A 27,014-nucleotide genomic window follows, 5' to 3' on the forward strand; every position below is an offset into this window, starting at 1 on the left:
TAAATTTAAACTCTGCTGTTTTAATTCTGTATTTTAATCCTTTATCAATTTCTGCTGTGTGGTTTTATCCTGGTCGTGCTTTTTATATTGTATTTTGTATTTGGGTTTTTAAATTATTGGTTGTTTTATTATGCTCTTGCCCCCCTGTTTTTTCCTGAAGCCTTTTTTGTCCCCCCCCAAAAAACTGGAAAAATTGAAAAAAATGAAGAAAAACAGTTTTTTTCTGAATTTTTCTGGTTTTTTAAATTAAAACCATGAAGAGCATGTGTAAGCGGCTCTCTTACAGGGCTGGGAGGCACAGAGGGACACAGCGTGTGACAACAGTGGGCAAGCAAGCAGCTTCTTCTTGATCCTGCTTAGAGATGTGAAGGCCAGAAAAAAATGGATTACGGGATGTTTATGTTAGCATGATGAATAAAATGTTTAAGACATGATGTTCAGATATTTACTTCTCCAAATGATTTCTAAAAACTGTACAGTATCAGATTATTACAATGGCTGTGCACTGAGGACAAGCAAGTCCTAGGTTGCAAACTGAGACTACAACTCTCAAATGCAAGAGGAAGATGCATTTCTGCCTCTAGGGGGCAGCACTGCCATGGAAGCAGAGACTGAAAGTGGTAGTGATAGCTAGAGGTCAGAAAATGAGTCTGATTAAATTTCATGCATATTCATTGAATCTTGGTATCCCATCCCCCCATTTTTCTCAGTTCTTTTTATGGGAATGGGGGCTTTATGTGTTGATACTGGAGGAGACATAAATAATTTTCTTTGTTACTAATGTTGGTGGTTTCTTCAGTTGTTGTTTTATAAAATTGATTTTTTGCCTGCTCCTCATAAACTGGCAGAACCAAAGAAGTTCCTTACAGTTCAGGTTTTCCTAACAGTTCAGGAACTTGTAGCTCCATTTGTTACCACCCCCCCCAATAAAAAAAGTAAATTAAATTTGTAATAATTGTTTGAATACACTAGTTTTAATATACCAAATGTAATAATTTTATGCCAAACCAACTTGGACATAATTACATTTTATGTTCCTGAAGTAACAAAGTGACTTTCAATCTGTAAAAAAAGCTAATATTGCATTATTTCAATTTTTCCGGAAATTTCCGTTTTTTTATAGGGGAAAAAAAAAACACGGAAAAAACCAGTTTTTTTTTTCATGGCTTCAAAATTTCTGGAAATTTTACATCTCTAATCCTGCTGGCTTCCTACATGGCCAGCCATGCAGGCAGCCAGCAGGACTAAGCAGTAGCAGACCCTTTGAAAGGGGAGAGCGCCACTCTCCCCATCCTCCACGCCTGCAGCTCCTGCTTCCTACCAGTTTGTCGGAGGGCCGGCCCTACTAATCAGTCTATACCCGCCTCCCGCACCCTAGTGCCCTGGCTGTACCCTGGCTGAGGATGATGGGAGTTGTAATCCAACACATCTGGAGGGCAGCAGTTTGGACCTGATTCATACATTTTGTAAACAAACATATTTGTAAGTAAACACCATGTGAAAGGCAGCATAAGCCTCCACTGTACCTTCTTCCAAGAGAAGGACTGGTATGAAATTACCACTGCTTGATGATAAAGGAGCATAAAACAACAGTTAACTGTGGGGGATTTTTAATAATCTAAACATATTACTGTCTGATGATAAAGGAACTTTGCGCATGTCATGTTAAAAGAAAGACATCTTACAAATTGGTTAAAATTAGCCAGGCTGATGTTTGCCCAGGTTTCTGTGCACATATTTGAAATTCTTAATATCTGAAGTCAATATTTCCCCACCAAAAAGTGGATCCAATGAAGGCTTGATTAGATTAGAAAATTAACACTTCGCAGTTCATTATTTTTATGTACTTTAATTTTGTTTTAAAAATAATGTCATTACAAACAATGAAAACATATAACGAGAAGCAAGCAAATGCAACAATTGCTGCAAATACAAGTGATATTTCAGGGGTTGGCAACTTGAGGCTCTCCAGATGTTTTGGCCTACAACTCCCATCAGCCCTAGCCAGCTTAGCCAATGGTGAAGGATCATGGGAGCTGCAGGCCAAAACATCTGGAGGGCCATAAGGTGCCTAACCCTGCGGTACTTAAACAAAACTGTAATGCACATGAAATGTGGCTACGCATGATGGATTTTGCATGTCTGGACAGAGTTTAACATCAAGCCACCAAGGGCTTGATGTTAAAACAAGGGAATTATTGTCATATAATGAAGGGTAAAATAAAAATCTTTCAAGAATTTTATCAAGAATTATATAAGGGAAAGGATATCCAAAAAAAGAAGTTGGAAGCCTATATAGAAAAGTATATAAAGAAGGGAATAAAAATAGAACATAAAGACTTAATGGAGAAGGTAATAACTCAAAGAGAAGTTGAAGAGGTAATTGAGAATTTGAAAGTGGGTAAATCACCTGGGGTAGATGGCTTAGGACTGGAATATTATAAAGTTTTAAAAACGTTTTTGGTACCGAAATTATTGAAGTTGTACAATGCCATATTGGAAGGAGAGAAGACACCAGAATCATGGGAACATTCATTGATAATTTTAATTCCAAAACCAGATAAAGACCTGACTGTCCCTGATTCATATAGACCTATTTCATTAATAAATCAAGATGCTAAAAAAATTTCTACTATTTTAGCAAAACGGTTAAATAAATTTATAGCTGAATATATAGGGGAAGACCAATGTGGATTTGTAGCAGGTAGACAAATGCATAATTTAGTGGGAAGGGTTTTAAATGCAATACAGGTGATAAAAAAGTCTAAGATTAAAGTGGGAATTTTGGCATTGGATATTTTTAAGGCTTTCGATTGTGTGAGCTGGCAGGCATTAAAGATGGTTTTAAATAAAATGGGATTTGGAAATAAATTTAAACCTATAATAGAACAGTTGTACTCTTAAAATACAGCTGTAGTGGTAGTGAACGATGGAGTCACGGATAAGATACGACTAGCCAGAGGGACAAGACAAGGATGTCCACTCTCGCCGGTCCTCTTTGTAATGGTTATGGAATTATTGGCGAATGCAATAAGAGATGATGGGGAGATAGAAGGAATAGGTGGTATTAAAAAAATAAAATTGAATATGTTTGCGGATGATACTTTGCTAACTATTAAAAATCCAATAAGAAAGATGGAAAGAATTAAACAGCAATTGAGAGAATTTGAGGAAATTACTGGGTTAAGAATAAATTGGTCCAAATCAGAGATGATGTTATTTAATTATACTAAAAAGGAAGAGAAGGAATGGGAAGCAAAGGGAAGAGAAATGAGAGTTAAGGAACAGATTAGATATTTGGGAATTAAAATTACACAAAATTTAGAGAGTTTAGAGAAGGAGAATTTAAATAGTTTAAAAAAAGAGATTTTAGCAAAATTGGAAAAATATAAAAGATTAAATTTATCCTGGTTTGGAAGAATAGCATTAATAAAAATGAAGATTTTAGCAAAGATTAATTTTGTGTTCAGGATGTTACCAATAAAAATTTCAGAATCAGAGATAAAAAGTTGGCAAAATATCATAAACAATTATTGTAATGGGGATAAGAAAGCGGGGGTAAATAAGAATAAATGGTATTTAAGTCAAAAAAAGGGAGGATTGGTCTCCCAAATATTAACCTATATTACGTAGCTAATAGGTTAAGACATATTGTGGAAGCAATTATAGGAGTAGGAGATTTAGACTGGATGGAGGATAAAGCTACAAGTAACATAGAGATGAAGTTGGAAAATGTATTTTTTAGGGAAGGAGAAAAAAAATGGGTTGAAAGTATAGGTAATCCGCTCTTGAGGTTTCACTGGGAAGTTTGGAGTAAATATAAAGGGGAGTTGCTCCCGAGCAACTCACCTTTATCACCGGTAATAATGCTTAAGAATTTCCCGGAGGAATTAAAGAGTAGATTAAGTAAAGTTTTAATAGAAAAAAACAAAATGAAATTAAGGGAATGGTTAAGAGAAATGAATACAAGAGAGGATTTGGAAGAGGTTTTAAAAGATAAAAAATTAACTTGGTTAAATTATTGGCAATTAGAACAGTGGACCAAAAAGTGGGTAAGAGAAAATGGAGATTGTAGAGAATTGACGAAGTTTGAGGAATTAATAGTTAAAAAAGAAAATGATAAGGGAAAAAGAACAGCGTCAAAAGGGTTAATGAGTGAAATATATAGAATATTGTTGGAGAAAGGGTCGATGGATAGTTCAGGTAAAATGGTTTGGGAGACAGATTTGAATGTACAAATAGGACAACAGAGCTGGGAAGGACTATGGAAACAAAGGGCATTGAGAAATATGTCAGTAAGAAAAAAAGAGAATTACTTTAAAATTATATGGAGGTGGTACCTAACCCCGGTTAGATTAAATAAAATAAATAATCAGCACTCAGCAAATTGTTGGAGAGGATGTGGGGGAAAAGGAACGTGGGAATGCAAATATGTTCAAAAATTGTGGAAGATGGTGTTTTTGGAGATTGAAGAAATTGTGGGAATGAAGATAGAACGAACACCAAAAGTTGCATTACTGTCACTATTTGAAGATTTAAAATGTAAAAAAGAAATTAAGGAATTGATAACGAATTTGCTGACTGCAGCAAGATTGATTGTAGCTAGGAACTGGAAGTTTCAAGGGGATTATTGTATTGAAGAATGGTATAAAGAAGTATGGGACATAGCTATTAATGATAAATTGACTTGTAATATTAAATTCAGAAGAGGTATAGCTAAAACAAATGATTTTGAAGGAATCTGGAAACAGTTCCTAATATTCGTGTTTTCTAAAGGAAGTGGGAAACCACCAGCAGAAGAAACAATGAGATTTTGGAATCAGGAATGAGATCCCGAGGTGGGGGGTGCACTTATATGTTAAGTTTGATCATGTTATATAGATATGATATTGATGTTATTCAACATTTATGTAGTATGTTGTTTCTTTAATTGTAATGGTGTATGTTTAAGTATTGTAGAAAATAAAAATATTAAAAAAAACAAAAAAACAAAACATCAAGCCACCAAGGCCTTTGCTAGATCTACCTGGGAATCCATGTGGGAGGAGGGACGAGCCTGCGGTACAAGTAGCACAGGCCGTCACTCTAATCCAGACATCAGACGCGACGGGCTGCAGGAAAGCCTCATCGCGTCCGCCATTTTTTTTGTTTAAAGGGGCCGCTGCGCAGGAACGCTCGAGCGGCAATGGTAAGTATTTTTTTTTAAAAAAATTATGTCGCTGCTCCCCCCCGCCCTGATCTCGCCCCCTGCACCAATGGGCACAGCGCTCCTGAGGAGCTCTGCGTCCTGTCCGCCGCTTTTCCCGGCTACTCGCGAGTAATTGCGGTAGCCAGGAAAAGCGGCGAAACGGTCTACACGCTCATGGTCTCGGGCTTAGCCCGAGGCCGTGGGAAATACTGGGCTACAACTGGAGCCCGTTACCCCAGGGCAAGGGAGGCTTGACCCCTGCCTGAGCCCGGGATCCCCTGTGCGTCATCTGGACGCACAGAGGCGAGCCCAGGGTGAGCCCTGGGCTAACCCGTGGTCTAGCAAAGGCCCAAGTTGATGTATGGGGGTCTCAGATGAACTTTCATTGTCCACCAAGCAGTTGGAACAGATTCATAGATCAGTATTATCTGATCTGTATTATTTGATATCTCCATGCAAATGCCATCCACTCTTTTTCTTAGTCCACGAACTCCAAATAGTTGTCACTTCTCAATACTTATCTGGACTGGAGCCAGTGAGCTCTGTGAGGATTAACAAGATGTAATAGGAAGCATTGGTCCATCTAGCTGAGGGCTGGGCAAATTTGGAGTTCTAAGGGCCATTTTTGCTCCCTAAGACCCTCTCTGCAGGTGCCAAAAATAGGGAAGGGGAATAAGTAAAATAAAATAAAAACAAAATGGCATCCAGAGCTGCTATGGAATACCAAAAGGGTCAAAATAAGCTTGCCAACAAGCTAATTTTGACCCTTTTGGTGCTCCATTTTGGTTGATTTTTTTTTAAAAAAAAACATTTTGGGGGTCCCCCATATTTTGAGGGTGGGGGCAGGGGCTACACTGGGGGCTCTGAGTCTAGATGCAGCCCATAGGACATATATTGCCTAACTCTTATTGAACCCAATGGTCATATTCGGATGTCACTTTAAAACAGGAATCCTGGCTTAATAAACCATGATGTGAATGAGCAGCCTACTGGTGCATGCACTTCATTTGCTCCAGCTTTACTACTTCCTTTGTATGAGAGGAGAAACAACAGGAATGGGGAGATTTGAGCTACGTCCAAACCCAAGTTTATGGTTCATTGTGCCCGAACAAGCTGGGATTGTAAGCCATCTTTAAACCATGGTTAAAAACAGTCCTAGCTTATTTGGATGTACTGTCCCTGAATTGTGAGTTTGGACACATAATACAAAGCTATCCTTTCTTGATTTATTTACCTGGTTTACATGATGAACAAGCTGCAATCACTAGCACACGGCATTCTCACATTGTGGCTTATTAATCCAGCATGCTTGGCATAAAGTAGTGTCCAAATGCAGTATCATCGACATTGCAAGGCAGCAGCTCTTCAGGAATATTTTCCAGCCCTTCCTGGAGATGCTGGGGATTGAAGCTGGGACCGTCTGCATCTAAAGCATGTGTTATACTACTGTGATACAAGCCTTTCCCCTGATGACTAGTTAGTAGCCTCAGGGTGCAATCCTGTCGGATCCACCCTTGACATTCACATGTCAAGGCTTCCAAATGTCCAACACAGAGTGGGGGACCAGCAGAGGCAATATTCACCCCTGTGCTCCCCCTGCTCTGCAATTTAGCTAGATGGGCTTTTTGCCCATCTAGCTGAGTTGTCGGTAAGTGGGAGTGAAGGCAGCTGGGGAGGCTCTGGATACACCATAAGGCTTCCCAGTCCCGTCTCCTCCCTGCCCAATGGCACACCCTTTCCCCTTCCCTCTGAGATCACCTTTGTGACCTTGGGAGGCAGCAGACGGGAGCTCGGACTTCTGGGACTGAGCTCAGAGTGTTATCTCCAACCTCAGATCTTGGAATCATAGAATCATAGAATAGCAGCTTTGGAAGGGGCCTACAAGGCCATCAAGTCCAACCCCCTGCTCAATGCAGGAATCCACCCTAAAGCATCCCTGACAGATGGTAATCCAGCTGCCTCTTGAAGGCCTCTAGTGTGGGAGAGCCCACAACCTCCCTAGGTAACTGATTCCATTGTCATACTGCTTTAACAGTCAGGAAGTTTTTTCTGATGTCCAGCTGGAATCTGGCTTCCTTTAACTTGAGCCTGTTATTCCGTGTCCTGCACTCTGGGAGGATCGAGAAGAGATCCTGGCCCTCCTCTGTGTGACAACCTTTTAAGTATTTGAAGAGTGCTAGTATGTCTCCCCTCAATCTTCTCTTCTCCAGGCTAAACATGCCCAGTTCTTTCAGTCTCTCCTCATAGGGCTTTGTTTCCAGACCCCTGATCATCCTGGTTGCCCTCCTCTGAACATGCTCCAGCTTGTCTACATCCTTCTTGAATTGTGGGGCCCAGAACTGGACGCAATACTCTAGATGAGGCCTAACGTATCAGACTAATCAGACGTATCCTCTTTCCCCGCCTCCCAGACTTTGTCTAGGGGGCATAGGATTGCTCCCTCGGAGTTGTGTTTTTGAATATTGACAGTCACACGATGTTTTGAAATACCTAGTGACATCTGTGGCTGCGGGTATCTAGTTTATTTGAAGATATTTATTCCTTTAGCATTGCATCAATCCATGATTGGGAGTTGTTAGGGTTGTGTGAAGTGGGAGAAAGGGAGGAAATATTACACTGTTTTGCAATATACTTGCAGGAGTCTCTTCCAGTGAGTTTGTTTACTCCGAGTTTTCATTCAGTAATGATTAGCCATGCATTATTCATATATTCATGTAATATTTATGAAAAGATTAATACAATATTTTAAAAGGAAAGTGGTTTTTTTTTTTTAAAAAAAAAAAGTCCCAGCATTATAGAATGGTAATTTGTCTGTCAGCACCTTCCTGCTAGAAAAGAGACAATACGCATATCTTAATGCAATGCAGTTTTCAACAAGCACGTAATGCATGCTGATTTTTAAAGAGTAAACACTCCGTCACCTCTGTATCTGGTATGTCAAATATAGACTTTTTTTAAAACAACAACAACAACATTATTTCTCATTTACCAACAGACATCCAAGAATTTTATGAAGTGACGCTGCTAAACTCCCAGAAAAGTTGCCAGGAAAAGATTGAAGAGGCAAACCAAGTTGCAGAAAAATGGGAGAAGACGCATTCTCTGGTAACCGACGACGAAAGTCAGAACAAAACCCCAGAGGTACAGTGCTTTAATTAACGGCTCCATTGTGAATACATAAACAAAACAGAATTGTGGCTCAGGAGTTGGAAAAATGGATCATACTGAGTGCTGGTTCTCAGACCCCACATGGATTAGTTAGTATAAAGTCATACATCCACACACATGTTTTGCATGCAGTAGGTCCTGATTTCGATATCTGACTGTGATGTTTTACTGCATATGGCTATGATGTTAAGTGTAATATAAAAGTTTACTAAGGTTTGCGGAGTTTAAAGAAGGTACCCACTGTGCGTTTGTAGCAGAATGGTAAGTATTAAGCCATAGAGGGGTGGGGTGGGGAGTGAGTGCTGGATTGAAAGAGAGTGCTGATTGGATGTTTGTGTGGAGCGTCTGGATCGGTGTGAGAGAATGGGAGGAGTCGGAGGACTGTGTGACATATATATGTGGAGGGAATATGTGGAGAGAGAGATTTGGAATAGAGATAGGAAGGGTCTCTGTGTTTTGTTGTTTTGATGGATTAGTGTGTGGGAGAGAGAATAGTGTAGTTTAGAAGGGATAGAGTAGGTAGGAGTACTTATAAAGTTACAATTGAAACACTGAAGTGAAATTACCATCTGAAACCGTTACGCTTGCGAACTGAGAGAAACCATTAAGCTTTTGAACCTGCATTCATGTCTTGTTATTAAATTACATTCATTTACACCTGGTGTGGTTATTGAAGGGTACAGGTCGATCTATGGTGGCAGCGGAAGAGAGAAGTTTGGGGCGAGGGTGCGGATCTGTATAGCTGTGGGGCCTAAGCAGAAGTAGGCGCACCACAGGGACGGCTTTAGCATCCCAAACCCCTGATGAAGGCACCTGAGATGGGTCCTTTGGGGTCAAGAAAGAAGAAGAGAGATCCAGGCCGGATCTACACTAGTCTTATAACGTTGCTAGTGTCCCTTTCTAACGTGGTTCTCTGTATTGGTTCTCTGTAGCTGTAACGTTACTGCAGGGCAAATTGTTAAATCCTTTCGTTGTTCTCCCTCCCTCTTCTCTGAGAGCTGCTGGGTTTGCTCCGCCCACTGCCTGCCTCATTCCTAGCCAGAAGTGCAGGGCAATAGTCATAAGCACACACAAACTCACTCACTCCCAAAACATCTTAACACAAGTCCCAGGGAATTGCCTGAACGCATAGGAGCCAGCCACTTTGCTGAAGCTAAGCAGGGTTGGGTCTGGTCAGGGTTGGGATGGGACACCAAATTGAAAAGTTTTAGCAGCAGCTGCATTTAAGTCCCGCTGGTCATGAGTTTTGGACTGGGACCAAGAGACCCTTGTTAATTTTTCCTGCACGGAGCTACAGCGATCCTTTGAGCGCTCCTCAGCTCCTTTGCAAAGAGGGGGGAAATGTTAAAAAAAATCATAAAAAATCAACCGATGACCGAATTTGATTCAAATTTTAAGGCAGGATGCATGGGAGTACTTCACAATAAAAACAGATTCTAAGGTGGAAAAGTTCTGAGTCCTTTGCATGCAATTGTCAGTGATTGCACAGTATAACCCTGGTGTGATTTATCTGCTGTAGCAGATAAGATAGCAAACGGGGCGAAGGAAGGAGAACAGGAAGTGGGCGGAGCAAACCCAGCAACTCTGAGAAATGGAGAGGAAAATTACCGGTAGGAGGCACATGAATCTGTAGCCACGCTGGAACTAAGAAGTAGAACCTGGAAGTATGACTCATTTACAATGTTGGAGACCCAGGGTCACGTGACGCTATGCGTTACAGTAACCCATTCAAAACGTTAGAATAACACCAGTGTAGATTCCCACCCAGAGTAAACCCAGAGCAGAGGTGGTCATCACACTGATATCGCACGTTAAAGCAAGATGGGGAATCTCAGGCCCAGGGTTCCCAATCTGGCCCTCTGGGGTTTTCTAGGTGGCCATGCTTTATTTATTTATTTATTTATTACATTTCTATACCGCCCAATAGCTGAAGCTCTCTGGGCAGTTCACAAAAAAGAATATGCTAAAAAGCATACAACTGCACAAACTTATAATGAATGACAAAAAATTCATTATAAACCAATGCAATAGAAATTTACTACGTAACAACATACAAAGTAAGCAAAGATAGGCTGTCACACAAGGTAATTAAACATATACATAAAAAACACCCCACACTTGATAGGTATTCAGCAAATACAAGGTAACTCCAAAATGTGAATATTACTAAACACACATGACCAAAGGTTTTTCAGATGAGCAATTTTTTTTAACAGAAATCCGGTTTCAGTCCTATTTAGCCATGCACGGCTTTGCTTACTTTATACGTTGCTATATAGTAATTTTCTATTGAATTGGTTTATCTACCCCTTTTTGTCACTCATTATAATATTTCTGTGCAGTTGTATGCTTTTTAGCATGTATTTTTTGGCTCTTATTCAACTGGTGCCCTATTTTGGATTCCTACCCTCTTCCCCACAGTTTTTGTCCCATTTTAAAAAGATGAGCTGATGCTCTCCTAAAGCTTAGTTGAAAATAAAACGGCCAGTATCACACTGCCTTTATACAAATCTATGGTGCGACCACACTTAGAACACTGTATACAGTTCTGGTCTCTACACCTAAAAAAGGAAATTATAGAGATGAAAAAAGTGCAGAAAAGGGCAACTAAAAGGATTAAGGGGCTGGAGCATCACCCTTATGAGGGAGGGTTGCAAGAGCTGGGATTGTTTAGCTTGGAAAAAAGGGAGGCTAAAGGGAGACATGACAGAGGTGTACAAAATGATGCATGGTGTGGAGAATGTGAATGGGGAGACATTTTTCTCCCTCTCTCAAAATACTAGAACCCAATGGGGTCATCCCATGAAGATGATTGGTGGGAGATCCAGGACAAATAAAAGGAAGGACTTCTTCACACAGCACACAGTTAAATTATGGAACTCACGACCACCAGATGTAGTGATGGCCACCAATTTGGATGGCTTTAGAAAGGGGTTGGATACATTCCTGGAGGAGAAGGCTATCAATGGCTACTAGCCCTGTTAGTTGTGTGCTACCTCCAGTATCCGAGGCAGTAAGCCTGTGTGCACCACTTGCTGAAGAAGATGGGTGGGAGGGTGCTGTTGCACCATGTTCTGCTTTCTGGCTCCCTGGTCAACAGCTGGTTGGCCACTGTGTGAACAGAGTGCTGGACCAGATGGAGTAGAGGCTGGTGGCTCAAATTTAGGTGGGGCTGTGAATCCATTCTGAATTTGGGTCAGAACTAGCCAAAACCCTAAAGGAGCTATCTGAAGTGCTGAACTTATTTGGGCCTGTTCAGACAACATACTAAACCATGGTTAGGCTGCTAACCCTTTTGCAGCACATGGTTAGTGAGCATGTTTAAACTGTGGCTATGTAGCTACCATGGTTAGGAATGATTCACACACCACTCAAAGCCATAATTTTCAGCTCAAAACACTTAACTATCATGGTTTAGCATGTTATCTGAACAGGGCCAAAGCTTGCTTCTTTAAACTAAAAACAAAACAAAACATTGGTTTTATCATAGATTTGATTTTTGAGGTGGGTTTTTTTTTTAGTTTTGATGATCAATTATTTTATGTCTTACGGAAGCTGCCTTAAGCGCTCCAGTCTGGTGGTGGAAATGCAGGTTTGAAATCCCATAAATAAATAAATAAGCTGGCATGTGCATCTCCCCAACAGTAACGAGCAGGGCTGCGTTTGCTACTCCTGCAGCAGGCTGGTTGGTAATTGAGTCATAATGTTGCACCTAAGACATACCTTTCATTATTTATGCACCACTGGCATTTCTATGTCCATTTTCCAGCCAGGGTCCTCAAAGAGGTTTTCAAAATTGATGCTACCATATGTGCATGCACCTTGTGCACCTGTATTCATGCACCATCTTCATGGATGAGCTCGGAGCACGTTACGGGCAAGCAATTGCTCTGTCCCCATTAGTGAGACAGCTCTGGCCTTGATACCCGTAGGACTTCTACAGGCTTTTCCCGTGTCCTCAAAGCTCATTGCATACATGGTCAGGTCACAGTAATCTTTACAAGGAAGCTGTTGGAAGCCTCTGTAATTCTGGGACGCGGGTGTCAGCTTACTTTGCGCAAGAGGTGAGCTGTGTCGTTCCACACAAGCTGTGCAGCCAAGCAGTAACGAAAGGCAGCCCTGTGGGAGTCACTTAGGATTGAGTTTATGAAGGCATGAAGGATGGTTGCTAGGTAGACACCTTTCAGCTATAACCAGTGCCAGCTGCTACAGAGTGCAGCTCAAGCCCTTTCAGGAGAAATCAGTCAAAACCTCCTAGATGTCAGAGGTTTAAGAACAGCACTTAGGCAAAGGCTATCAATGGCTGCTAGCCCTGATGGTGGTGTGCTATCTCCAGTATTTGAGGCAGTGTTATTGTTTTTAAAGAAGTTGAAAAATCTTGATAGAAATCATAAGTTGAAAGTGAGAACTTTGGCTTCTTTTTGTATATGTACTTCAAAAAGTTTGATTAAATTTTCTGCAGTTTCAGGAGTAGAAATGTACTGTTTAAGACAACAAGTTGCCTATGGGCTACAGAAGTGCTTTGAGTCCTCCATCCCAAGGAACTCATCTATACCAAGCAGGATATTCCACTATGAAAGCGGTATATAAAAAGCAGGAGCCACACTACTGCTTTATAGAAGTATTGAAGTGCACTGACAACTGTGGGGGCCCATGACCCATGCCATATACTGCTTTCATACTGCTTTCATAGTGCTATATCTTGCTTGGTGTAGATGTGACATGGGCCCCAACACTTGTCAGTGCACTTCAGTACCACTGTAAAGCAGTAGTGAAGATCCTGCAGTGCACTTTAATACCACTATAAAGCAGTAGTTTGGCTCCTGCCTTTTATATACTGCTTTCATAGTGGAATATCCTGCTTGGTGTAGATGAGCCCTATACAAGAAGGCAAAACAGCATTCTACCATAAGGGAAGTGTCTTCACAGAACCACGTCCCTCGAAAACCCTGCACTTTCCCTCCCACAAGGTGGTGTTGGATTATCCTGACACAAAGGAGGGAGCGTGGAGTTTATGGGTGGTCATCCAGGGACCGGAGCCGCCTCTGCCCTCTTCCTGGTGGAAGGCGACCAATTGCAGGTTGCCTTCCAGCAGGCACTGCCCGGCCACTCCTCTGCTGCGACTCCTGAGCAAGGTTTTGGGGCTGTCTTGACACTGCCTTGTACAACCTCGCCTCACTCTGGAGAAAAAAGGCAACTAAAGGGGCTGGAGCATCTCCCCTACGAGGGAAGGTTACATCAACTGGGATTGTTTAGCTTGGAAAAAGGAGGCGAAGGGGAGACATGATAGAGGTGTACATAATTTTACATGGTATGGAGAATGTGGCTCGGGAGACATTTTCTCCTTCTCTCAAAATACTAGAACTCAGGGTCGTCCCACGAAGCTGATTGGTGGGAGATCCAGGACAAATAAAAAGAAGTACTTCTTCACACAGCACATAGTTAAATTATGGAACTCACTACCACAAGATGTAGTGATGGCCACCAATCTGGATGGCTTCAAAAGGGGGTTGGATAAATTCCTGGAGGCGAAGGCTATTAATGGCTACTAGCCCTGATGGTTGTGTGCTATCTCCAGTATGCGAGGCAGTAAGCCTGTGTGCACCAGTTGTTGGGGAACATGGGTGGGAGGGTGCTGTTGCATCACGTCCTGCTTTGTTGGTCCCTGGCAGATGGCTGGTTGGCCACAGTGCGAACAGAGTGCAGGACTAGATGGACCCTTGGTCTGATCCAGCATGGCACTTCTTATGTATGTTCTAAAATTTTAATTATATAACAAACCATATCAAATTATACCCAAAGAAAATCTAGACAGTCCACAAGCATAGTGACTTAACTTGTTTCTAATAGTCATATTTTAGTCTATATTAGTACACATCTAGCTGTACCAGATGTGCTTTAACCCCAAGGGTCTTCATCAGTAGGATAAAGAATTTTATCAAAACAGTAGCCAAAGACACTAAAAAAGTTTTTTTTGTTAAGTCAGTTGTTCAGTTCAGACCAGAAAGTCACTTTTGCATAGCTTATCTGTTTTGGTCAGTTTATGGATGCATCAGAAGCGGAAGAGGGATTTTGCAGGACATAGGTGGAATAGCTGTTGGTGAAGACAATTGAGGGAGGAGAAACTTTATGGGGAGAACTTTTTTGGGTTTTGGTTTTGCTTTTTGCCACTTCTTGAACCTTCTAGCCAGAAAGTAGGCCCTCCTCCACCTCTGCTAGAGCACTCTTGAATAGGGTGACCATATGAAAAGGAGGTCAGGGCTCTTGTATCTTTAACAGTTGCATAGAAAGGGGGATTTCAGCAGGTATTATTTGTACATATGGAGAACCTGGTGAAATTCCCTCTTCATCACACCAGTTAAAGCTGCAGGAGCTATACTAGAGTGACCAGATTTAAAAGAGGGCAGGGCACCTGCAGCTTTAACTGTTGTGATGAAGAGGAAATCTCGCCAGGTTCCCCATATATACAAATGACACCTGCTGAACTTCCCTTTTCAATACAACTGTTAAAGATACAGGACCCCCGTCCTCCTTTTCATATGGTCACCCTACTCTTGAATGCCAGAAAAGCACATGACGTTAGTCATGCAATTTGCCCTTGAGTGCAAGGTTTGCATTTCTGACATTGCTGAATTGGGGATTAGGAGGACTTTGACCCTGTGTCCCCCACTGTGGTCCCAATTCAGAACAGGGAGCCCGAATCAATGCAATTCACATTTTTTTTGGGGGGGGGGAGTCCTATAAAATGGAATGGGAACCTTTTCCCAATGCAAATTGCCAGCCTTGGACTGCAGTGATTAGGCCTGATGGGAATTTGGGGGCAAAAGAGAGGTTAAAGCCCCCGTACTCCTCATGCCGTGGTCCCAACCAGCCCAGCCCCCAGTGACCATGCACTGGCAATGTGCACTCAATGGAAAACTACATGACTAATGCCACATGCTTTTTTGGTCCTCACTCGTTGCCATGTGTAAGGATGGAGGAGACCTTCACTGGGTTCCATTTTAATTCGAACCTACTTGATTTCCATTTCCTGAGCCAATAGGCCAACCAAAATGCTGTTATCCTTTTGTATTCACACTTCTCCAGATTTTGTTGTTTCTGTTTTTAAATCCATACAAAATTCTAGATATTAGGCAGGGAAAGTGTGCAGGAAAATGCATTCGTTTGTGAAAAGAACGTACAAAGTTGCATTCTGTGGAAGGGAAACGGCTCACAAAAAAAGTGTGTATCAGGTGCAATGTGCTCCGAAATGCATACAAATCTTCATGCGGACTTAGGGAAAAAGTCACACTGAGGAGGAAAAGGGATGGAACAGATTTAAGATTGGGAAAGTGAGAAAAAACGAAACTGACAGGTTCATCCATCCTCAGCCATGCATGCTTGAAGGAGAAAGCAAACCACTTCCCACTCGATTCTCTTCTGACTAGTGAAAAAGCAACCACTCCGAGAACTTTCTCTAAGGTAATTGTCACAGCCAGATTTTAAACATCCTAACTTTTAGGCTAAGTTGTCCATCTTCCGCTTCTTCTCTACCACAGGGACTGTTTCCTATATCATGAGTTGAATGTAACAACAACCCATAGGTTAATTAACCAATAGGTTATTGCCTTACCCAGAGTTAACCAATGATTTGACTGCCAGACAATTGAACAAACCACGGATTGTTTTGGCCGTTCCTGGGTTGTTTGGTTCTTACACCCTTTGCCTGCTCCCTCCTTGTATCCCAAACACCTTTGCAGTGCTGTAGTACCGGCATTAATTTTTGTGAACCGCCCAGAGAGCTTCGGCTATTGGGCGGTATAAAAATGTAATAAATAAATGAATAAAGCACAACTCAGGAACAACCTACAGTTCTGGGTCTGCATGTAATGACAACCGATAGTTTAAACAACCGAACAAAAAACCATGGGTTCTCTTCATAAATTGCTCATCGTTAACAATCCATAGTTAACCCATAGTTCTGGGTTTGCATGTAACTACAACTCATGATTCAACAACCCATAGTACGGGTTTTGATTGCTTGTGAGCTAGTTCAATCTCTGCTTTCCTGCTTTCTTCTTCATTCCCCCACTCACAACCCATTCCTCTTCTAGTTTACCATCCTCTCACAGATTTGTAGACAAATCTGCTTGACGAACGATTCCACATTGCAGTTCTTTGATGTAACACAGCTACATTCATAAACACAAGTCATTAATGCTCTAACTTTTTGGAAACTATGGGCCTTGCTAGACCCAGCTGGATAAGACGGCAGGGAGGCGGGGCGACGGCGCGCTAACTTTAGCGTGTGCCGCCCCGCCTCCTAGACGGCCGATGCGCAGGGACTATGGAAGCCCTGCAGCGTCGGCCATTTTTTTTTGTTAAAGGGGCCACGTGCGCCCCGACAACTCCGGAGAAGGTAAGTGGGTTTTTTTCTAAAATTATCTGTCCCTCCCCCCATCCCATCCCCGGTTGTCCGTCCCTCCCCCATCCCATCCCCGGTTGTCCGTCCCTCAGCCCCATCCCATCCCCGGTTGTCCGTCCCTCCCCCCATCCCATCCCCGGTTGTCTGTCCCTCGGCCCCATCCCATCCCCGATGTCCGGCTTCCCCCCCCTCCTGCCGGTCTGGCCTTCCCCCCTATCTCCCCCCCCGTGATCTCCCTGGCCCGATGGGCACAGTGCTGAGCGCTGTGCCCAGTCCGTGGCTTTTCCCGGCTACTCGCGAGTAAGCAAGTAGCCGCAAAAAGCCACGGACCTTGCTAGACGTGCCTCAGGCCGGGGCTGTGGAAAAGGCGCGCCATAAGCGACTTCGCTTATGGTGTGTTAGGGGAGGCTTCAGCGCGGCCTGGGCCCAGATTCCCCTGTGCGTCATGTGGACGCACAGCAGGGAAACCGGGCCTCAAAGCTCGCTAAGGCCTCTTCTAGCAAGGCCCAATGTTTTTCATCCTTCTGGATATAAGGAAAGAGAGAGAGAAACAATCTTGTTTTGCACTAGAAGTAATAACATCATCTTAGAGTTACTAGGCTTCTGTTCAGATGCATGCATTTTTATTAAAAGACTCCACTTCTTTCCACTTTTAACCTCTGCTTTCATTAGCCCAGGCTCTGAAGCTGCGTATTTTTAGTCAGTAATGTTCTCGCCCTTTTATTCAGGGAGAAAATTGAGGTGAAAGAAAGAAACCAGTTGCTGTCAGTCTTCAATATTTGGCTGGAAACTGCAGGTCTGACTGTGCTTGTATCACAACACGAATAGACTATAAATGATCTAGTAGAGCTTGCTTGGAGGGGTTGTTTGTGGAAGAGCTCCTTTGGGCCACAATGGAGAGGAATCCGTGGCAGTGACTGTTAACCACTTCACTGGTCTAAGGGCCAAATGAAAGGTTCTTATATACAAATCTATACAAATCACCACATCTAAAAAAAAAAGATATTGTAGAGCTGGAAAAAGTGCAGAAAAGGGCAACTAAAATGATTAAGGGGCTGGAGCATCTCCCCTATGAGGGAAGGTTACAACAGCTGGGATTGTTTAGCTTGGAAAAAAGGAGGGAAAGGGGAGTCATGATAGAGGTGTACAAAATTATGCATGGTGTGGAGAATGTGGAGACACTTTTCTCCCTCACTATAAATATGAGAGAGGACTGTGGCTTTCACACCCTGTTTGTGAGCTTCCTTCCGGCATCTCATCGGCCGCTGCACCAAAAATGGAAGCGTGTTTTTCTCTCTCATTCATAATACTAGAACCCAACAGGGTCATCCCATGAAGCTGAGATGGGTGGAAGATTCAGGACAGATAAAAGGAAAGACTTCTCCCCTTTTCTCTGTCCTGGGTCTCTCACCAATCAGCTTTGTGGGATGACCCTGTTGGGATCTAGTATTATGAATGAGAGAGAAAAACACGCTTCCATTTTTGGTGCAGCGGCCGATGAGATGCCGGAAGGAAGCTCACGAACAGGGTGTGAAAGCCACAGTCTTCTCTCATATTTATTCCCCCCCCCCAATGAAAAACCCTGGTATTATTCAGTGGCATATTGCATTTGAAACTGGAGCCACGATGAGAGACAAATTTGTCTCAAATCCTTTTAAAGTTATTCCGCCCCCCCCCCCTTCGGTGGTCCTCTGCCTTTCACATGTTCAGGACAGCACTCAGCAAAGCAGAACACGTATAGTACATTAAATACATGCTTCTATTGCCTCTTGTCTTGGGACTGCCTCCCCGTTCTCCGTACCCAGTTATTACAAACATTGTAATTACTTCTTTGTCCTTAGCTCAACTGCCTGCTTGTTAAAAGGTTGCAGCAATAAAAACCCTCATTTAAGAATCCTTCTGCCTTGAGTAGTAACCAAGCCTTTCATCTATTTCGCATCAGCAGCTCGCCTTTGGGAACCTGGAGCTATTTAAGACCCACATCTACATAGATTTAGGAGAGTCTAATCAATCCTCCCATTGCAGAGCAATTCAAAAAATATGTAGTTGTACTGAATGGGTTTTCTTTTCTCCTGTTCTCAAAGCACGCACGTCCGTGCCCAGGCATGAGACAGCATGAAGCACAAAGACAGCACAGAATCTGGAACTAGGTCTGCTTCCTATCAAGTTTTATTTAGAGCATTAGCATTATTTATTGGTTAACATTATTTAATTAAATAATAACAACATTATTTAATTAATAACAATTTAGATAGAGCTTTTGGAATGTACAAAGAACTTTGCGTGCATTATCTTGTCTTCCCTACAATAAAAAAATTAAGGTAGTTCATATTCAGGGCCGGCCTTATTAGTGGGTGAGCTGGGCACTTGTCCCAGGGCATGAAGCTGAAGGCTGTGTCAAACTGAGCTTGATGACTTGGAGTTGTTGAGTTTACTATCTTCAGTGAGCTCTGGTAAGAGAAAGCAGTACATGGGCAGTATCCAACAGTATCATTCCCCAATTCAAATAGTGCTAGTGGAGATCCGTTGAATCTTCCCATTGCGAATGGGGTTGCGCAACAACTAAAGTTACTGTTGTGTTTCTCAGAAAGCTCTTGCTTTCGATGGGAGACAAATGACGAGGCTTGCTAGGTAATCTACAAAGCTTTTATTAAGCAGCAAGCATCTCTTTGACCTGAAGAGAGTCTAATCTCTTGGAATCTTCTCCCTAGGCAAAACTATGCAAACTAAGCAAGACAATTGTCTGACCAAAGAGAACAGGAAGCCCCTTCCTAAATGCCCGTAACTTCAGAGAGCCTGGTGCAGAGGCAGGTTCTGGTGCAATCCTAGTCGGACTGACTTTCTCACACCTTCCTTCCACTCTGTGCGTTTTAGGTTCCGTCGGACCCTAGCATCAGGTAGCTTGTCAGGGCACTCTCCTCTGGAAGAAACTTCACTTCTCACTGAGTGTGTAGGATTTGGCCTTGAGGAGATAAGCTCTGGAGAGGGCTGACACGCAGCTGGGGTATCGCCCGTGAGAGCTTCCTCCCCCACTGGTACAGGCTGGCTGGTGTCTGACGCCTCCTCCTCTAGGTCCGAATCTGATTCTGATTGATTACCTGAAACACCTTCTCCCAAAACAGGGGCAGTAGGGTTAGACATGGCAGTTACATTTACACAAGTATGGTTGCACAAGTGGATGTGCCTTGTGCTTGTGTAACCTGATGCACAAGTGTTGTGCACAAGGGGTTGCACAACGGGTTGCACAAGTGCTATGCACAACAGGTCACACAGTGGATTGCATGAGAGTGATGCACAAATGTTGTGCAACAGGTTTCACAATGGGTTGCATTAGTGTTACGTGCAGTGGGGCAGTGGGTTGTGCAATGGGTTGCACAAGCGTAATGCACAACCACTTGCACAACCATGGTTGCGCAACCATAACTTTAGTTTGATTCTTCTCTTGCGCATAATTCAGAAGCTAGCTCCACTAGCATAGCATCATTTGCGCTGACAGAATGACACAGTTGGATACTGTCGCCTGCCTTTAACTAGGATGACCATCTGTCAGGGATGCTTTAGGGTGGATTCCTGCATTGAGCAGGGGGTTGGACTCGATGGCCTTGTAGGCCCCTTCCAACTCTGCTATTCTATGATTCTATGATTCTATGACCATATAGAAAGGAGGACAGGGCTCCTGTATCTTTAACAGTTGTATTGAAAGGGGAATTTCAGCAGGTGTCCTTTGTATGCATGCAGCACCTGGTGAAAGTCCCTCTTCATCCCAATAATTAAAGCTGCTAGAGTGACCAGATACAAAAGAGGGCAGGGCTCCTGCAGCTTTAACTGCTGTGATGAAGAGGCGATTTCACCAGGTGCTGCATGCATACAAAGGACGCTGAAATTCCTTTTTCTACACAACTGTTAAAGGTACAAGAGCCCTGTCCTCCTTTCCATATGGTCACCCTGCTTTAACTTCCACCTGCCCTCTAATTTCTACAGGTCGTTTGGGTGTGAACTATAAAATTGAACTTCCATCAGCTTTAAAGTATTTCCTTGTACAATTTCCAGTTTAATGTCATTTGTTCTAGATGAAAACTATCAGAACATGATTTGATCATAAGAACTGCACATACTATAAAAGGCCATTGATAGTAATGGAAGAAATTGTAATTGCACCGGGGAGATGGTGAGCACCAAAGGGACTCCTCAGCCAAAGCAATATTTATCCTAGGCCTGGCTTTGGCCATATTGCAGAACAGGGGTAGGGTCTGGCTATCTCTAGTCCTGCTTGGGGGACTCCTGGATGAATTGTATATGAATTTTATTACAGCAATAAAATTCATAAAATAAAAGCCGATACAGCAATAAAACAGCAAACATTCATAAAAACAATATGTACCAGCCATAAAACATCTGGCCCAGACAGCACTAAAAACCTGCAACACAATTGAAGCTACAAACCAGAACTGTCTAGTAAAACATAATCAGGGGAAGGCCAGAAAAAACATCAGAACCTGAGTAGGGACATCGGAACTGAGTCAGAACATTGGTCCATCTAGCCCAGTGTTGTTTAGGGTGGAAAGGAGGACAGGGCTCCTGTATCTTTAAGAGTTACATAGAAAAGGGAATTCCAGCAGGTGTCCTTCATATGCATGCAGCACCTGGTGAAAGTCCCTCATCATCACAACAGTTAAAGCTGCAGGAGCCCTGTCCTCTTTTGTATCTGGTCACTTTATTATAGCTCCTTCAGCTTTAACTGTAGTGACGAAGCGGGACTTTCACCAGCTGCTGCATGTATACAAATGACACCTGCTGAAATACCCTTGTCAATGCAACTCTTAAAGATACAGGAACCCTGTCCTCCTTTCCATATGGTCACCCTAGTGTTGTTGGAATTTGCAATGGCTCTTCAGCGTTTTGGCAGGATACCTTCCTAGCCCAGGGATGGAACCTAAGGCTTTTGGCATACAAGGCTTGCTCCATCACTGACCTATAGCCCCTCCCACTTCAAGGCCTTCTTAAAAGGCTTCAGGTCCTTCCTAAAAGCATGCAATGATGGCATTTGACAGAGCCCTAATGGCAACTCATTCCTGAGGTATGGGGCCGCTGCAGAAAACGCCCTCTCCTGGGTCCTTACCCACCTAACTGCCCTCAAAGGTGGGCAACTGAGAAGGGCCTCTGATGCTGCCCTTAAAAGTGCAGGTAAGCTAATATGGGTCAAAGCTATGAGTTCATAGTAGCGTGTTTACAGCTGGCTAGTGAACTCATGACTGAGGCCTTAGCTAGACCTAGCGAGATGGAGGGGTGAAGATCTCGTGACTTTTTCATAGTGAGATCTCCCTCTCAGTTCACACATGGCACGCGACAACCTCAGATGGAGAGGCGTCGTGCCCGCCATTTTTTTCTGGTTAAAGGGCCAGCAGCACACGAATGCTCGTGCACAAAATGTCAGTTTTTTTTAAAAAATAATTACTTCCCCCGCTTCCCCCACCTCACCCCACCCCCAATGGGCGAAGTGCTCCTGAGCAGCTCTGTGTCCCATGCGCGGGTCTCAGCTCCTCGCGAGGAATCGTGAGGAGCCGGGACAAACCGTGGTGTCGAAACATTCCACGGTTTCGAGCTCAGCCTGAGACCGTGGAAAAAACGGGCCTAAAGGGGAGGGCGAGATCCTGGGTCAAGGGAGGGATCATCCCTCCCTGATCCCAGGATCCCCTGTGCATCATGTGGACACACAGGGACGATCACGGGGATCACCCCGGGATTTCGCCCCATCTAGCTATGGCCTGAGATGAAATTTGAACCAGGATTTTCCTGAGTCACAACTTACGGGGTGTCTATACCAGCTTTATTTATTTATTTATTTATTACATTTTTATACCTCCCAATAGCCAAAGCTCTCTGGGCGGTTCACAAAAATATCCCGGGATTGTCCTGGGCTCGTTCCTGTGCATCCAAATGCCACACAAAGGATCCTGGGAGCAGGCAGGGACGATTCCTCCATTTTTCTGGGATAACCCTTAGGTGCAGAAAGGGCCTCTATCTCATAGGGCGTTGCTAGACGTACCGGGTGTTCCGTCGTTGAGGAGTGGTGAAAGCGGCTTTTCCCGTTCAGCCGTGACGCCTCATCATCCACACCTGCCTTCGATTTGTGGCGGAAGTTTGCGCCGGTTGTGCTGCTGCCGCCGCGAGAACGGTTGCGCAGCCACACCGGCCTGATTGCCGCGGCTTTTTTTTTCGCTCGCTGCACGGTTTGCGCACGTCCGAAAGACCGCAAACTTGCGCAGCCGTCAGCGATGCCGCCGCCGGCCCTGGCGGCGGCAGCGGCGGCAGTGCCAGTGCCAGCCGAAGTGCTGCTGGTGCTGTTGAGGGTCAACATTGATGCGCTCACTTCCTGATGGGGGTCGTGGCGGGTGTCATATGACCCGAGGTCAATCGTCTGCATGGCCACTCTGTGCCTACATCTCCCATCATGCCTCTGAGGTGTCGGCGGCGATGATCGCCTCTGTGCCCTGTGCCCCATCCCAAGGAGCCAACCCACATCTGGCCGTAGCCATGGCAGCAGCCCACAAACAGCTCTGCCCTCTGCCAGCCTGGTACCCACACTAACAGGCAGCGTACAGCACCGCCATTATGCGGCCACGGTAGCTGCCCACCGCAAGGAGTCACCAGCCACTTTTGCGGTCCTCCGTTCCTGCGCAAACTGTCACTGGGGAAATAAAAAAAAAAAGCCGCTCCGCCGCGCTGCCCCAGCTGCCGGACTGCGCGCAAATGGCGGAGGCGGCTTGACCGAAGCCGCTGACCACTCCCCCTTAGCACGCCTTTTCCTGCCCAGTCCGGACCGCAGTGACCTCACATCCTCCCACACGTACTCCGAATTACCGCGGGACAGCAGGAAAAGGCGTCCTAAAACTCACTTTTTTAAAGTCGGGAGAAAGAGGCTTCACCGCGGGATAACGGCGGATCCTCGTGAACGTCATCTGGAAGCCTCGACGTGACTGCGGAAGGTAACGCGCGCTAGAGCCTCGTCTAGTAACGCCCCTAGTTTCAAAGTACATAACATGTGGAGCTTTGTGATTCTTTCCTGTATTTTGCCCCCAAATTAGGGATGGGCGAACTCAGTTGTGTCCGATTTGTCAGATGCTCACCCTGCTGCCGCCCGTCTGCAGCCGGTATATTAGCCTAAGCCAGAGGTGGGAAACAGTTTTGACTCTGGGTGCTGGATATTAGCCAGGAAGTTGGTAAGTATCAGGAAGGACCCTCCCAGCCAAAGCCCTGTCACCTACACCATCCATTCCCAGCTCTGCTCTACAGAAAGGGCTGCTTTTTCACATCTCTGAGCTTGGAGAAACCCAGTGAGAGTGGAGCTCTAGGAGCGGAGGGGCAAGAGGAGGAGCCTAACTAAAGAGCTAGAAATCCAGATGAGGAACCATATGACCTGCGGGTGTGAGGTTCCCATCCCTGGCCTAAGATGATAGAAGGTGCTGCTGGCCACCAATAGGACAATGATAGATCCAGGAGCATCTCCAAGTTGTGCAGCTGATATTTCAGGGGTGCGATGGGGGAGTGCAGTTGGACACCATTCAACTGGGAAGATGAACCACCTAAGAGTACCTCCATATTGTCTTGATTAAGCTTCAGTTTATTGTCCCCATCAGTTAATTATTCTGCTCAGGCATCAGTTGAGGACATCTACCGCCTTGCCTGGTTTCGATGAAAAGGAAAGGTAAAGCTGGGTGTCATCTCCATATTGATAACAACCTCAGCCCACATCCTCACATAACTCCTCCAGTGGTTTCACATAGATGTTGAATAGCATGAGGGATAAAACTTGAGTCCTGCAGAACCCCGTGACATAATTGCCATGGAACAAAGCAATAATCTCCGAGCACCATCTTCTGGAAATGGCCAACCAAGTAGGAATATAACCACTGTAAAACAGTGCCCCCAACTCTCAACCCCGACAGCCAACCCAGAAAGATACCATGGTAGATGGTACTGAAAGTTGCTGAGAGGTCCAAGAGAACCATCAGAACGCCTCCCCCATCTCTCTATTGGCAAACGTCAACACACAGGCCAACCAAGGCTGTTTCTGTCCCCAAATCAGCCCTAAAGGCAGATCGAAATGGATCTAGAGAGTCAGCTTCATCCAAGAATGCGTGGAATTGATGGGAAACCACTTGTTCAAGCATTTTACCCAAGAAGGGGATTCCAGTAGGTCCCAATTGACCTGCTGCCTGTTCTTGCTATAAGGGATCTCCAAATTCAGAGTCAGTATACCACCAAAACCTGTTTCTTGGGAGCCTCAATGAGAGATTACCTGCTTTTGGACTTCCCAGAGGATCTGGCTGGTCACCATGGAAAATAGGATGATAGACAACATGGACCCTTGGTCTGATCCACCAGGACTTTTACATTTTACAATTGTTGCAGCATTTCCCCTTATGAAGAGAATGTATACATAAGTATTGTTGGAAATCATAAGAATCCATATTCTGCAGATATGCGTCCCAGCAGGTTTCTGACAGGAAGACAGTGCTACCAGGGGAAAAATATTTATTGCTCCTAATAACATCCGTACATTAACAGCTTGCAAAAACAAACATACACTTAGTCTGACTTACTCATTTTTTTTAAAAAAATGACTTCTCTTGGAGCTATTGTTTAAAATGTATCAGTAAACTTGATAGGATGAGGGCACATAGCTTGTTCAGGTCTTTTCTCTAAAATCCTTAGAGTCATTTGTCTCACTTATGCATCTATCACCTCTAATCGTTTATGGAATCAAAGCCACTATGCATAAGAATTCACGGCTGTCCATGTCCCAAGGACAGAGTTTTCCACCCAGTTTGGAATCTGGGTGGCTGAAGATTGTATTCTATTTCTTCACACACACACACACAAAAGTCTTTAAAGACTTTCTATATCCTACATGTTTATTTTGATTGCATACAAATCTCACATCTATGTATTTCACAACAGGAAGAGGAAGAGATAGAGTGACTGTAAGCCAATAGGAGAGGTATGATTGACCTAAAATGGACAAGGGTCAAGCACAGGGGACCGTTGGTTTAAGTTGCCCCCCTCTCTTATTTATAAAGCTCCCTCCATCAGCTTCACACATTGGTTTACAAAAAGTTAAAATTACAATAAAACGAAAGCATTAATACAAGAACATTAAATACCCACAACATACATGCAGTATAAAAGTAGTGTGTTCACTCCATTGGGCTCTAAGGCCTTAGCTAGACCGGGCTTTCTCACGGGGTGAACCTTCCTGCATGTCTGGTCAGGGGCCTTCTCCAGCAATACTGCCTGTGGAAGGTAGGGAGAAGGCTGAGACAGCCAGCCAGCCAGTCCAGGCTAACAACAAGCAGGCATCAATCCTGCTGGGGTGCTGGCTCAGAAGGATGAGAATGGCCATGGGGGAAGGGGTTCAAGACGGAACCTTTATTTATTTATTTGTTGCATTTATATCCCACCTCTTTTCCTCTTGCAAGAAACACAAGGATCTTACACGATCCTCCTCCTCTTCATTTAATCCTCACAACAACCCTGTAAGGTGGGTTAGGCTAAGCGTCAGTCACCAGTCCAAAGTCACCCAGTGAGCTTCATGGGTGAGTGGAGACTTGGAGCATATCTACACTAGCCCTATATCCTGGGATCATCCCAGGATTGTTCCTGTGCATCCAAATGCCACACAGGGGATCCCGGGAGCAGGCAGGGATATCCCTCCATTTTCCTGGATAACCCCTTAGGTGAAGAAAGGGCGTAGAACCCGGGTCTCTCAAATCCCAGGCCACAATTCTAACACCACACTGGCTTTACATTACATTAATCCAATGCATAGCTTCAGTTATTAAAAATGCCAAATGTTAATTTGACAATTATAGATTAGGAAAGTTTCCTCTTTCTTTGCGGGTTTATAGTTAGAAAACAGAATAGGCAGTAACAGGTAATCTGTTAGTTTCCCCATAGCAATGCCATTAAAAGCTGATCAAGCTGAGCAAAATATTTACAAGGCCTAATATTAGTAATCCTCATATAACATCAACTATACTTGGCAAGTTTGTCATACTAAAAACTGTAATGATGATCACCTCATTAGATCCACATTTATCTCTTGTAATATCATTAAATTATTTGCTCCATTTCACTGATATCTGTAGTTACCCATACCTAAATATTTTATTTATCTTAGTCATTTCAAAAAGCCATTTTTCTACACAAAGTTGTTTCTCCCCCGCAAAAAAACATTAATATAACTAATTTAAA

General features: G+C 43.8%; 1 protein-coding gene across 4 annotated transcripts in view; it reads left to right on the forward strand.

The window, feature by feature from the left end:
* DLG2 (discs large MAGUK scaffold protein 2) overlaps positions 1 to 27,014 on the forward strand; it is a 1,258,440-nt gene that overhangs the window by 140,094 nt on the left and 1,091,332 nt on the right. For all 4 annotated transcript variants that reach the window (XM_063127200.1, XM_063127202.1, XM_063127201.1 and 1 more), the window contains exon 4: positions 8,184 to 8,329. In XM_063127200.1, the coding sequence (XP_062983270.1) occupies positions 8,184 to 8,329 (146 nt within the window). The remainder of the gene's footprint in view (positions 1 to 8,183; positions 8,330 to 27,014) is intronic.

The sequence above is a fragment of the Elgaria multicarinata genome, chromosome 5 (assembly GCF_023053635.1).
Source record: "Elgaria multicarinata webbii isolate HBS135686 ecotype San Diego chromosome 5, rElgMul1.1.pri, whole genome shotgun sequence".
In the NCBI taxonomy this organism is placed as follows: domain Eukaryota; kingdom Metazoa; phylum Chordata; class Lepidosauria; order Squamata; family Anguidae; genus Elgaria; species Elgaria multicarinata.